Source organism: Manis pentadactyla, chromosome 2 (genome assembly GCF_030020395.1).
Source record: "Manis pentadactyla isolate mManPen7 chromosome 2, mManPen7.hap1, whole genome shotgun sequence".
NCBI lineage: Eukaryota > Metazoa > Chordata > Mammalia > Pholidota > Manidae > Manis > Manis pentadactyla.
Genome location: NC_080020.1, coordinates 214,965,736 through 214,977,286, shown reverse-complemented (window position 1 = coordinate 214,977,286; position 11,551 = coordinate 214,965,736). Strand labels below are relative to the sequence as shown.

General features: G+C 53.6%; 1 protein-coding gene across 10 annotated transcripts; it reads left to right on the top strand.

Annotated features, from left to right (window-relative positions):
* Nucleotides 1-73: 73 nt before the first annotated feature.
* Nucleotides 74-11,211, top strand: KHK (ketohexokinase). Of its 10 annotated transcripts, none has more exons than XM_036903445.2 (10): nucleotides 74-222; nucleotides 618-769; nucleotides 4,113-4,229; nucleotides 6,084-6,390; nucleotides 6,574-6,708; nucleotides 8,481-8,553; nucleotides 9,267-9,413; nucleotides 10,464-10,552; nucleotides 10,687-10,844; nucleotides 10,920-11,211. In XM_036903445.2, the coding sequence occupies exons 2-10, from the start codon at nucleotides 730-732 to the stop codon at nucleotides 11,003-11,005; spliced, it is 1,152 nt and encodes a 383-aa protein (XP_036759340.1). In that variant the 5' UTR covers nucleotides 74-222; nucleotides 618-729; the 3' UTR covers nucleotides 11,006-11,211. The 10 variants fall into 10 exon arrangements, with proteins under 10 accessions (XP_036759340.1, XP_057353328.1, XP_036759339.1 ...); XM_057497345.1 differs by having other exon boundaries at nucleotides 75-222; nucleotides 6,142-6,390; XM_036903444.2 differs by having other exon boundaries at nucleotides 101-769.
* Nucleotides 11,212-11,551: the final 340 nt, after the last annotated feature.

Here is an 11,551-nt window from a genome sequence, read left to right as displayed (position 1 = left end):
ACCCGTGTCCGCCAGGGGGCGCTGTTTGCTGAGGCTGCTGCGCCGCGCGACGCCGTCTCCCGTCACGTGACCACGCCTCGCACCGTGCCGGCCTGGGCTGCACCGCCTCGGACAGGGCGGGCCTGGGGGACTGGCGGAGAGGCGGCGACAGCGCGGGCAAAGGCTTGGACTGCGGGGGTCAGGGTGCTGCAGCAAGAACCAGCTCAACTCCGCCGATATACGGTCTGGAGTGGGAGCCGCCCGTGCAGGAGAGGGCGGGTCAAGGGGCGCATTTCTACTGCACTTTCCCTTTGCATTCAGTTTGCTTAGCTGTGCTTTAGAGAAAATTGCATTAGCTCCGAATTTGTCTACGTGAGGAAACTGAGGCAGCGAAGTGGGAGGCGTTGCCATCTGTTGGGCCACACAACATGCTAAGGGGAGGCCAAGGACCAAGATCTCGAGGTGTGCGCTACTAGGCCCGCTTGGGTCAGTGGGCGCGGGAAGCAAGGGCCCCGCTGCGTTCCCTGCACCCCATTGCTCCCCTCGGCGCTGCGGAAGGCTCACTGGAGGAGGAGCTCGGGACGCTGGGGAGGAGCCAGGGCAGCCTCAGGAACGGGGACACAATCCTCCCGGATTAGAGGCAGAGCCCGCGAGGAGCCCCGACAGCCGGGCGGGCAGAGAACTCTGGGAGCAGCCTCATGGAAGAGAAGCAGATCTTGTGCGTGGGGCTAGTGGTGCTGGACATCATCAATGTGGTGGACAAGTACCCAGAGGAGGACACCGACAGCAGGTAGGGACGCCCAGGCAGCTCCGTGACCCCAGGGGCCACTGCAACCCTGCATTTGTGCCCAGCGGCCCAGAAGGCAGGGCCGTGCAGCCAGGGGCGGTGCAGTGAGGCAGTGAGAATTCTAGCTTCGGGCGCTGGTGCCTATGCCCTCTGCTGTGGACCTGGGGAAAGAATTGCGGCCTTTAGCAGTAAGACTCAGGCTTTGGATAGCATTGTGTTGCCTAATTTCCGTTTCAGACCTGGGACAGTGACAGGCATCATTATCCCTGTTTTACCCATAAGCAAGTAGAGATTTTGAGAGATGATTTACCCAAGGGCACGCAGCTAGTAAAGTGAAGGACCCGTTTCTTTCTTCCTTGTAGAAGTACATGCAGTTAGACTGTTCAGAAACACTTCAAACCGTGATATTTGATCTTCACTATAGCTTCAGGGCTTGCTGAAGGCAAATCTGGAGATGCTGTGGGTTATCGATAGCGCTACTTCATGTACCACAATGAACTTTTCCCTGGTGCTAAATTCCAAAGGGCCTTTCATTACCAGAAATTCCTTTTTCAAAAGACAGTGATCAACATAGTGGAAAACATCCTTCTCACTTGTCTGATGGAGGCTGAGGAGTTGTTTGTTGGTTGTTATATTTAAGAACCACACCATTATACCATAATCCCAAGAAGGCATTTCTGTGAAGCGAAATACATGGTTTTCTCTTGGTGTGGTCTGGTGCTTAGAATACTTAGAAGAATTGCTCCTTGTCCATCAGCTATCTCAGCCAAGACCTGGATAAAAGGCTAGTTCAAGACTGAACCCGGGCAAGACACTGCAGCACAAGAGCCATGAGGCTACCTGAGGGGACAGACCCGGCACTCTGCCCAGCACTGTCACATGCATGTCACATACTTTCCTCACAGCAGCCCCAGGGAGGTGTGTAAGGATCAGTCCAAACCTCTCTTTACAGATGAAGAAACTAAAGATGTGGAGCAATTAAATGGTTTTTGTAAGGCCACACAATTAATGAGTGGCAATAAATAATGACAACTCGAGGTCCCTAACTCCAAGTCTAGGGTGCCAGCCCTCTGTCATCTCTTGTGCTCCCTGTCCTGCGCTGCTGCCCAGCTCATGGAATTGACCCTCAGCTTTGGGCTGCCTTGTTTGCCAAAGGTTAGAGCCCCTTGCTGGGGTGCAGGGACGGTGGGGGAGGGGCACAGGACACGTTGCTATATAGACGTAGCCCACTCACAAAGATCAAGCTGGCCCCAGGACACTCATGCACAGGGACGAGTTAGGCTTCCTTTCAGGGGAACAGGGTGAATTCTGGGGCCACAGGTCCTCCAGGACTGTGGAGCGTCTGGAAAGGACTGAGAGTGCTGCTTCCAGCTAGAGCTGAAGTCCCGTTCCCTTTGAGCTTACCTGTGTCGGAAGGCCAGAGGAAGGAGATCCTGCCAGCTCCCACCATGATGGGCTCACTCTGAAGGTGGCACTAAGTGAGGTGTCCTTTAAAGAGACCTTTCCCATGCTCTCCATGCCCCCGGCCCTTCAGGGCGTGTCTGCCCTCCCCAGACCCGAGGGACTCTGCAGGGCAGTTTGTTGGCCCTAGGGCCTCTCTGTCGTGCTCCTATCCAACCCAGCCCAGCTTCTGGACTCTGTTGTGTCTCCCAGATAACCAAGCCTCAGTGGGGACCCAGTCCTTCCCCGGCATCTCAGTCCCACCTGTCCCAGGCTGCCCCACAGGCAGCTGGGGACTCTCAGGAACTGCCACCAGAACTTGACCAGGCCCCTGAGGAATGGCCCTGCCTCCCAGAGTCCAAGCCGAGAGGAGCCTTCCAGAGGCATCCTCATGCCCTGCAGAGCCCTTCTGCACAGGAAGTTGGGTGTTGGTGTGAGTTTGAAGAGTTTCCACATGAGTGAAATTGTATATCCTTTTCTTAAGGCTATACATGCTGCGGCCTAACTACTTTTTTCCAAAAATACAAAATACATTGCCCTGGTTTTGGAGTCAGGATCCCTGGGTTCTGATGTCAGCTGTGTCATGAACTGTTGGTGTGATCATAAGGAAGTCAGATCCTACTAGGCCTGCCTTTCTTCTATGCATGGAAATTTCTCTAAAGCTCCTAGCTTGAGAAATATTTGACCCTTTACAAATTAGCATCCTTCTTTTTAATTAGATCATGGACCCTTTTTCCCAAGGCTGGAGGGAACTCCAGGGTTAAGTTTTGTGAACAACTATATCTTAGCCTAAAAATTCAGCTTCATTTATTTCTCTGAGTGGTCCTTTGATACTTGCTCCTCATATTGTATTATTATTATTATTATACACATATAGTATATAATTAATATTATAATATATATTATACATATATTAGATCTATAATATAATAATAATTGGCCACAATTATTATTATTCTCTTTGGAATTGAAAGACTAGAAATAACAGCCTGCATTGTTTACCTTACAAGATTATTAGAGCACAAATGAGAAATCATTAAAGTGCTTTGACTATGTATGTGTCAGTCATCATTTTTGTTGTTGACAATGACAATGAAGCCTTTCAGGTATATGCTGAATTAGTTTACTTTTGGTAGATTTTTAGGAAAGATGAAGAAAAACTAAAGAAAAAAAAGGTAACTCTGTGATGTGTGGGAGGTGTTAACTAACCTTACTGTGGTTATCGTTTCACAATACATACGTATATCAACTCATCACATCATGCACCTTTCATTTTCAGGACATGTCAATTATATTTCAGTAAAGCTGAAGCAGGGGGAGGCAAACAAGCAAAACAGATGGAGACAAATTGCTCTTCACCCAGTGATCTTCGTAACTTTTGACATTGTAAAAACTCCCTCCCACTTCTTAAATGATCACAATGGCCAGGTCTGCTTCTTGTCTTATGCATTTTTAACTTGACTTACTGTGGAAGTGGGCTCTCCCAAGACAGAAGCAGGTGGTAGGCTGGACATGTTTGGGAAGAGGCGCGTGGAGTTACCAAGCTCTCAAGGAGGAGGCTGAGGGCACAGCAGCTCTGCCTGGGGGGAAGTGGGTCATTGTAACTGAGGAGATAACCCAGAGTTAGTGGAGTGCTCTGATTGTGATGGACCTAAGAAGAGGTGGAAGATAGAAATGAATCACTGTGCACTTGAATTTAGCCTGGGCTGCAAAAACAGACCTGGTGCCCAGCTGTGTCTCTTCCTCCCATGGAGCCTTAGTTGCCCATCTAGAAAATCAGAAGGCTGGCCTGGATGCTTTTTTTGGGGGTGGGGGGCGGTCTCCTGACTTTTATAGTCTGTGGCCGGTCCTGCTTATCCTGGGGCCAACCTGCTGGGGCTGCAGAGACCCTCCTTGTGTTTTGCAGGTGCTTGTCCCAGAGATGGCAGCGTGGAGGCAACGCATCCAACTCCTGCACGGTTCTCTCCCTGCTCGGAGCCCCCTGCGCCTTCATGGGCTCGCTGGCCCCGGGGCCTGTTGCCCAGTGAGTGGCAGGGGAGGCCTGCCCGCGGGGCCAGGGGCGGTGGGGGAGCAGAAGGAAGTCTCAGCCCTGGAGGGGGCAGGCTGTAAGAAATGGTTGGTGGCAACCAAAAATGGGTGGGAGGGGGCGGAGTGGAGCACCAGCATCCCCTCTGTGGTGTGGCTTATCTGCTGCTCAGGTGTTAGCGCTGCTCCTGTGGAAGCTTTCCTTCCACAGCTGTTTCCTGCATCCCTCCCTGGAGCCTGCTTCAGCACCCCCCGCCTGCTCCTTCCTTGCTTCCAACAGACACTTGGCAGTGGGTGTGACTTTGCCCTTCGCAAGTCTCTTATCCTGGCTGTGCTTGCGACAGAGGCAATTAGAAACATGACGTACCTGCCCTCCCTCAGGTATCTGGCATCCATGGTCCTGGGGTCCAGGCCTGAAGTTTCTTTGTCAATTGAGGGGGCAGGGCGAGTGCCTGTTGTTCACTGAAGCAATAAGAGGGCCCTGCCTAAGGACACCCTCAGGTGACATGCTAAAGCTGGGCCCAGACCCGTGCCCCCCAGCTCATCGGCTGTGGGGCTGCAGCCTGTGAGTGGCCATGAGCTTTCTCCAGGTTGGCTGCTACAGGGACCCAAGAGCCCTTTGGCCCCTGGCCCAGCTGACTCAGCAGCAATTGTCAGGAAGTGAGGCCCACACTTTGCCTGCTGCGGGCAGTGGGGCAGGCTGCCAGGGGCTGGCCTATGAAGCCCAGCCCTTTGAACTCTGGTTTGAGGGGCACCACTCCCAGAGTCCAGCCCCCTGACTGGACTGTAGCCAGACTCCTTCCTTGATGAACTGGCAAGAAGCACATTGGAGGGCTAGAGCCTGCCCTGTGAGGGGCAGCAGAGCCAACAGCTGATCACTTGTTAACTCCTTTCAGCAGCTGCCTTCTCCCATCTAGAGACAAGACCACGGCTCTTGCTTAGGGTAGTGCACCCATCTTCAGGTAGCAATCATAGGTGGGCCATTCTGAATTCTCCCATGTGTTCAACAGACATTTAATGAGCACCTATCATGTGCCAGGCAGTATGGGTGTACAAAGTGGTTTAGCTAACCAAACCATATTTTCCATGGTTTGGGAAAGCTACTATTTATAGGATCCTTGAGGTATAAGACAAGGAATGATGTCCCAGCCTGGTGCCTTTATACAAATCTGTATTGTGGTCCAGCTTTGGTGTTGCTGAAAGTAGGGTCCAGCCATAGTGAGAAAGAACAGGATGGTGGCTGGCCTAGTGGGTGTAACTGTATTTCTAGAGAGGGCTGGGAACGATGAGGCTGGCCACCTTGCTCTGCTGATGTAGGCTTCCTGAGGGGTGACCCTGGGTGCACTCTGACCGGAGGGGATTCTGGGTAGGAGCCCTGGACCAGGCCCATGCTGAGGGGCATCAGGCACCGGGAGCCAGCTCACTGCCCAGCAGGGTTTACCTCATCGCAAGAGGACAGGGCAGTGAGCAGGCTCACCAAGCAGCAGCACTTCCTGGCAGGCATCATGGAGGCAGCAGTAGGATGAGAGGAACTGTGTTAGGACAGAAGGGACTTCAGTGAGCAGAACACCATGGGGATGAGCATGCAGAGGGCAGCTGGGGGGCAATGTGTCCTCTTGGTAATTAATTATTAATTCTGCCTGGGCTTTGCATGACATGGGCCACAGTGCCCTTGCCTGCTTGGTTCGAATAGGGTACATGTGCTACGCCCCAGGTCTACCCTGTCCAGCTTTATGAACTTGAGCAAATCCTTTCTAGCTTGAGTCAGACTCAAGGCTAGGGGCAGGGTTGGGAGTCTGCTTCAGTCAGGACCTAAAAGAATGTCCATTAGTATTTTTCTCACTGAATCCAGGCTATGCACCCCTGCCTCTCCTGCACCTTGTACAGCCTGTCAGCACGGTGATTTTCAGTTCCCTCCTAGCTTCTCCTGCTTGCAGCCAGGTTCCCAGGGGCCCTGCCACGTACCCTCCAGTCCCCAAAGTCTTGTCATTCTGCGGCTCCCCCGGGTCACTCCACCCCGGCAGTTTTGTTCTGGATGACCTCCGCCGCTACTCCGTGGACCTACGCTACACGGTCTTTCAGACCATGGGCTCCATTCCCATCTCCACAGTCATCATCAGCGAGGCCACCGGTAGCCGTACCATCCTCCACGCCTATAGGTTTGTACACCTGTCTGCACCTTGCCAGCTGCCGCCACTGCCATCACTAAACTTCCAAAACAGGATCCTTCTTTCAGAGACCCTGATGCTCAGACGCCTCCCCACCCCTGTGGGAGGCCCAGGCCACCTGTAGGCTCTAATCTTTGTCTCCTTGCCTTGCCTTGGTTCGGGCAAAACCCCAAGCTTCCTGGTGGCTGACTTCAGGCAGCGGGGCGTGGACGTGTCTCAGGTGGCCTGGCAGAGCAGGGGGGAGACCCCATGCTCTTCCTGCATCGTCAACAACTCCAATGGCTCCCGCACCATTTTGCTGTATGACACGTAAGGCCCCCTGGCCTCCCCCTGCCACAACCCACCAATCAGTCCCCTCACTCGTCACCGTGGGCATCCTAGCTGCCCGCACTGCCCACAGAGTGACCTCTCCCTTTATACTAGAAATTGTTCCTGTTCGTTGATTTTTAATTGTTTTCAATTACGGGAGAAGAGAGGTGGGAAGAGACGGGCTTTGCTCTGCCTGGCTTTGGTCAACACCAAGGACTGGCAGGCAGGCCCAGGCAAAATGTAATTCATGATGTAATTCTGTCATAATTAGTCAATCAGCAGCATGGGGGTGGCTATGCGGGAATTGTTCTGAGGTCAGAGGGATGGGAGATGTGATTCAAAGCATCTTAAGCCCTAAAGGGGGCCCACTGGGATTTCCAGGGTCAGCCCCAGAGTTGCTAGCCTGCAGTGTGGCACCAAGGAGTTGGGGGTTTGGGTGTTCAAAAAAGATGAACCTCCCAGACCAAATGCCGCACGCCACTCACAGCCATTGCTGAAGGAGAGAGAAGGGGAACACTGGGTTGGCAGATTGGGGCCATCTGATATATTATACTAACCTGAGGAGGAGCCTCCCTTTAGTGTCCCAAGCTATGAGGTAGAGACCTTGTGGGTCCAGACCCTTCTCAGCTCTTACAGATGCTCTCCTGGAGAATCTCAGTTTAGTTTCCTGAGAACCTAGTGTATGCCAGGTACTATGTTAGGGCTGAGATGGCCCGAGCCCAGCTGCCCTGCTGCTCCTGGACCTGGGGAGGAGGGGGCAGTCATCCTAGGACAAACTTTATGGCCAGTGGTCCCTGGGCTTCATGTGTCCCAACAAATGAGCGGGTGGGCACATGTGCTAGTGGCGACACATCAGGCAATCCTAATCATCTACCCATTAGGCAACAATCTGTAGCAACTTTGATCAAGAACACAATGTGACTATTCACAGGAAGGGAAGGACGGGAGTTTGGAGGAAGAATGCTTGTTGCCTGCTGACCTCAGTCCAGGCATATCTGCACACATCACCTCCAACTGCAGCCAGCTGAGGGGGTTCGGCCTCACTGACCTATGGGGAAGCAGTCTTGGAAAGGCCCAGGTCACGCAGCTAGTTAAATGGACGAAAGATTTGGCTCCAGGACACAGAGGGGAGGATATCGGCTGGGTGTAGGTCTCGGCCAATAAGGGTCAAGGTGGACCCTTTTTGGGTCTCCACACCTAAGTCAGCCAAACATAAACTCATCCTCAAGCACCAGCCTTGACCTCAGGGTTGCAACATGAAGCGGCCAAACTCAGGAGGGCAGAGTTGTAACCACTGGGGTGCCAGGAGTGAGTGGACCAGAGCTAGGGCACCCACAGTCTTTGTAGTTTCCCAGGCCACTGCATGCTGGGAGGTGTGTACTGCTGGCAAGGGGATTCTGGGAATTGTAGTCCTTGGTGCTCTGTGCATTTGGGGACATGTGGTCTCCAAGGCGTAGACACAGAACTGGCCCCTTGACACATGCTGTGGTTGAATTTGCCCTCAGATAATATCACAAACACAGGAAGCGGCACTCAAGCAAACTGCCTCCAGTTCCCTGTCTGGATGGAGTTGAGTGGGGCAAGGAGTGATCAGGAGTTTAGCCTGGGACAGGGCCTATCCTGGAGGTGAGCCTCAGAAATCCGTGCTGTAGATCCAGCTTCTCACCGTGCTGCAGGCAGTACCAGGCATAGGGGCCCCAGTAGCCAATTAGAGATCTTGCCCTGGCTGCCCTCACCATGCCCCTTCTTCTGTCCTTTCTGTCATGACTTAGGAACCTGCCAGATGTGTCTGCTATGGATTTTGATAAGGTCGATCTGACCCGGTTCAAGTGGATCCACATTGAGGCAAGCCCTGCCCTTTCTGTGTTTCAAGGGACTCAACTTGCTAGCCCCTCTACCTATTCTAGCTCCTCCTTGGTTGCTTTGAACCATAAAGTAGCTTAGAAATAGATGAATACAACCCATGCATCCCCTTCCCATCCTTCTTTATGTTTTCAGGTAGGAAACTAAGGCCCAGGAATATTGGGTGGCTTACTCAAGGTCACATAGCAAGATGTAGGCATCAGAAGTCCTTTGCCTAGCAGTCTGTGTGTTTTCTGTGTTACATGTGGCCCCATCTCCTCCAGACTTGGCCTCTGTCAGGAGCCTGACCCATTATCTCTGGGGAGGCAGGAGTGAGAGGGCCTGGCCCAGCTCCCAAATAAAGGGAAGTAGAATCTTCATTCCAAGAAAAGTTTTGGAGCCTGGGTGGGAAAAAGCCCAAGAAGTCTTGAGTTCTAATCCTAGCCTTGTTGATTAATTTATTGTAGGTCCTTAAGAGCCTGCAGTAAATAGGTCTTTAGTCTTTAGTTTCCTCATCTGTGAAATGGGAGGGCTTGTCAATAGGGTCTCTAAGGTTCCCTGACAGCTCTAGAATTTTGAGACTTAGGGGAGAGGGCCCCAGGCCAGCCTTCCCTGGCCCCTCTCCCCCTTCACACAGAGTTCCAACAGGGAGTGAAGAATGAGCCAATCATCTGGGCACTGCCCAGTTGGTCCTGAGCTGCCCTGTCCTGCCTCAGGGCCGGAACGCATCAGAGCAGGTGAAGATGCTGCAGCGGATAGAAGAGCACAATGCCAGGCAGCCTCCAGAGCAGAAGATCCAGGTGTCGGTGGAGGTGGAGAAGCCCAGAGAGGAGCTGTTTCAGCTGTTTGGCTACGGAGATGTGGTGAGCATCCCACGTAGCTTTTCCTTGCCATATCCAGCTAATTTCATTCTTAAAAGGAGCCCCAGCATTCCTTTGTCCCGCCTACCAGACCCAGAATGATGACTTTTGGAGTGGTGGTACGGTGGTGTGGCAGGAGGGAGGCAAAGAGGCAGACCCCCAGCTTTGGGCTCTGGTGCAGGACTCAGCAGTGACCAAGGAGTTGAATTTCTCCACCCCAGCGGGTGCACAGGGATGAGAGTAGCCAGCGAGCTTGGACAGGAAGCACCTCCTCCCTGGGTCTCCTCAGGCTTCCCCTCTGCTGAACGAGGGATGGGATTGCTCTGTGAGGTGTCCTCACATCCAGGGTGGGTGGCCCCGTGGGAGCCACTAGGGTTGAGGTAGGATGGCAAAGGGACTTGCTCAAGGTAAATTTGGGCAGGGCTGGACGTACATGAAATCTGGGTGATGAGCCAACTGTCACAGCCAAAGCTGGTTGAGCCTGAACATTGGCAGCACCTAAAAGGATATGGATGCCTGAGCCCCACCCCCGGTTTTTGTTTGATTGGTAGAAGTGCTGGGTGGAAGTGCTCTTTAACAAAACTAGCGACTCTGTTTCGGAAGTGCTGCTGTTGTGTCGAGGTGTTGTGTTAAAGCGGTGTTGAGGAAGCTCTAGAACCCCTGTCCCTTTGTGTTAAAGACGGGATATTGACCTAAAGGGCCTAGTTGCATGAGGAAAACAAACCAAAACCAAACCCAAACCCGGCGAGCCACATTTAACTCGGAAGAGGTAGCTCTCACCCCAAGAGGGCGCTCAAGGCTCGATTTGGGTTTTCAATTGCAAGGAAATTCATTGAGCTTAGAACAAATAGGCCGGGGCTTTTGTGTCGCAATTGATGGGGCTGTATTCCAGCATGTCTTGAGCAAGTATGAACACGTGCTCCTGTGGGACATCGAGATGCTATGTTGGGGATTTAGGTGGCCCTGTTGGAAGAGAGGTGCTCTATGGCTGCTTGCAGTCACTCACTAGTGACTGAACTGGGACTCAGTCAGCCTCCCTTCCACTGCCCTCAGGTGTTTGTCAGCAAAGATGTGGCCAAGCACTTTGGGTTCCGGTCAGCGGTGGAGGCCCTGAGGGGCTTGTACGGTCGTGTGAGGAAAGGGTAAGCTGAGGGCAGCCAGGAGGAGGCCTTAGGTGCACGGAGTGAGTGAGCCTGCACTCCAGGCCCCTGCCCTGGGGGGAGATGAGGCTGGGTGCCAGGGGTGGCTAAGGTCCAGCTGAGTGGAGGACTTGCAGGGCTGTGCTTATCTGCGCCTGGGCTGAGGAGGGCGCTGATGCCCTGGGCCCTGAAGGACGGCTGGTCCACTCGGATGCCTTCCCGCCACCCCGGGTGGTGGACACTCTGGGTGCCGGAGATACCTTCAATGCCTCGGTCATCTTCAGCCTGAGCCAGGGTAAGTACGCCAGCAGGAGGCACAGGGCTGGGCCCAGAAGACCAGGCTGACCCAGCTACTTGTCCCTCCCTCCAGGGAAGAGCATGCAGGAGGCCTTGAGGTTTGGCTGCCAGGTGGCTGGCAAGAAGTGCGGCCTGCAGGGCTTTGATGGCATCGTGTGAGTGCCCTGTGGCAGGAGGTGCTGGCTCATGGCTCGCTCACCTTGCAGGCTGGCCTCACTGGCTGCCATTGCCTTGTCCACTCATCCAGCCTGGCATCTGAGCTGCCCTGCCCTGCCCCCTGGACAGACGCAGGCTGTGGGAGGGCTCTGCCTGTGTCCTGACATCTCTCACTGCAGAACAAATAAATCTTCCCCAGAGCCAGCTTCCCTCTGGCAGTCTGTTTGTCCTTGATTTCTAAACTGCCCTGGTTGGGGATTCTGAAGGATTTTGATGCTAGTCCCTCGCCCTCTTTTATCCAGTCCCCAAATTAATCTCCCTACCCAGGCCCAGAGGAGGGGCTGCCTAGACCAGAGTGGTGGGAAGTGACCCAAGCCTGCCACCTGCCATGCCCTTAGAGGAAGCCCAACCATCCTGTCCAGTAAAGGGCAGCCACAGGGCATGGGTAGACAGGAGCCTTGTGGCTATGGAGGACACTTGTCTCTTTGCACCCCAGGGAACCTTCCAAACGGCCACAAGCTGTGAGGAAAGCTCCCCTGGATCCCTGTG

Bases quoted from the DNA above. Each gene is read 5' to 3' on its own strand.
- KHK (XM_036903445.2), top strand. From the start codon at position 730: ATGTGGTGGACAAGTACCCAGAGGAGGACACCGACAGCAG. The intron at 9,414-10,463 runs GTGAGCATCCCA...CACTGCCCTCAG, and splicing joins TGTTTGGCTACGGAGATGTG to GTGTTTGTCAGCAAAGATGT. The intron at 10,553-10,686 runs GTAAGCTGAGGG...GAGGACTTGCAG, and splicing joins TACGGTCGTGTGAGGAAAGG to GGCTGTGCTTATCTGCGCCT.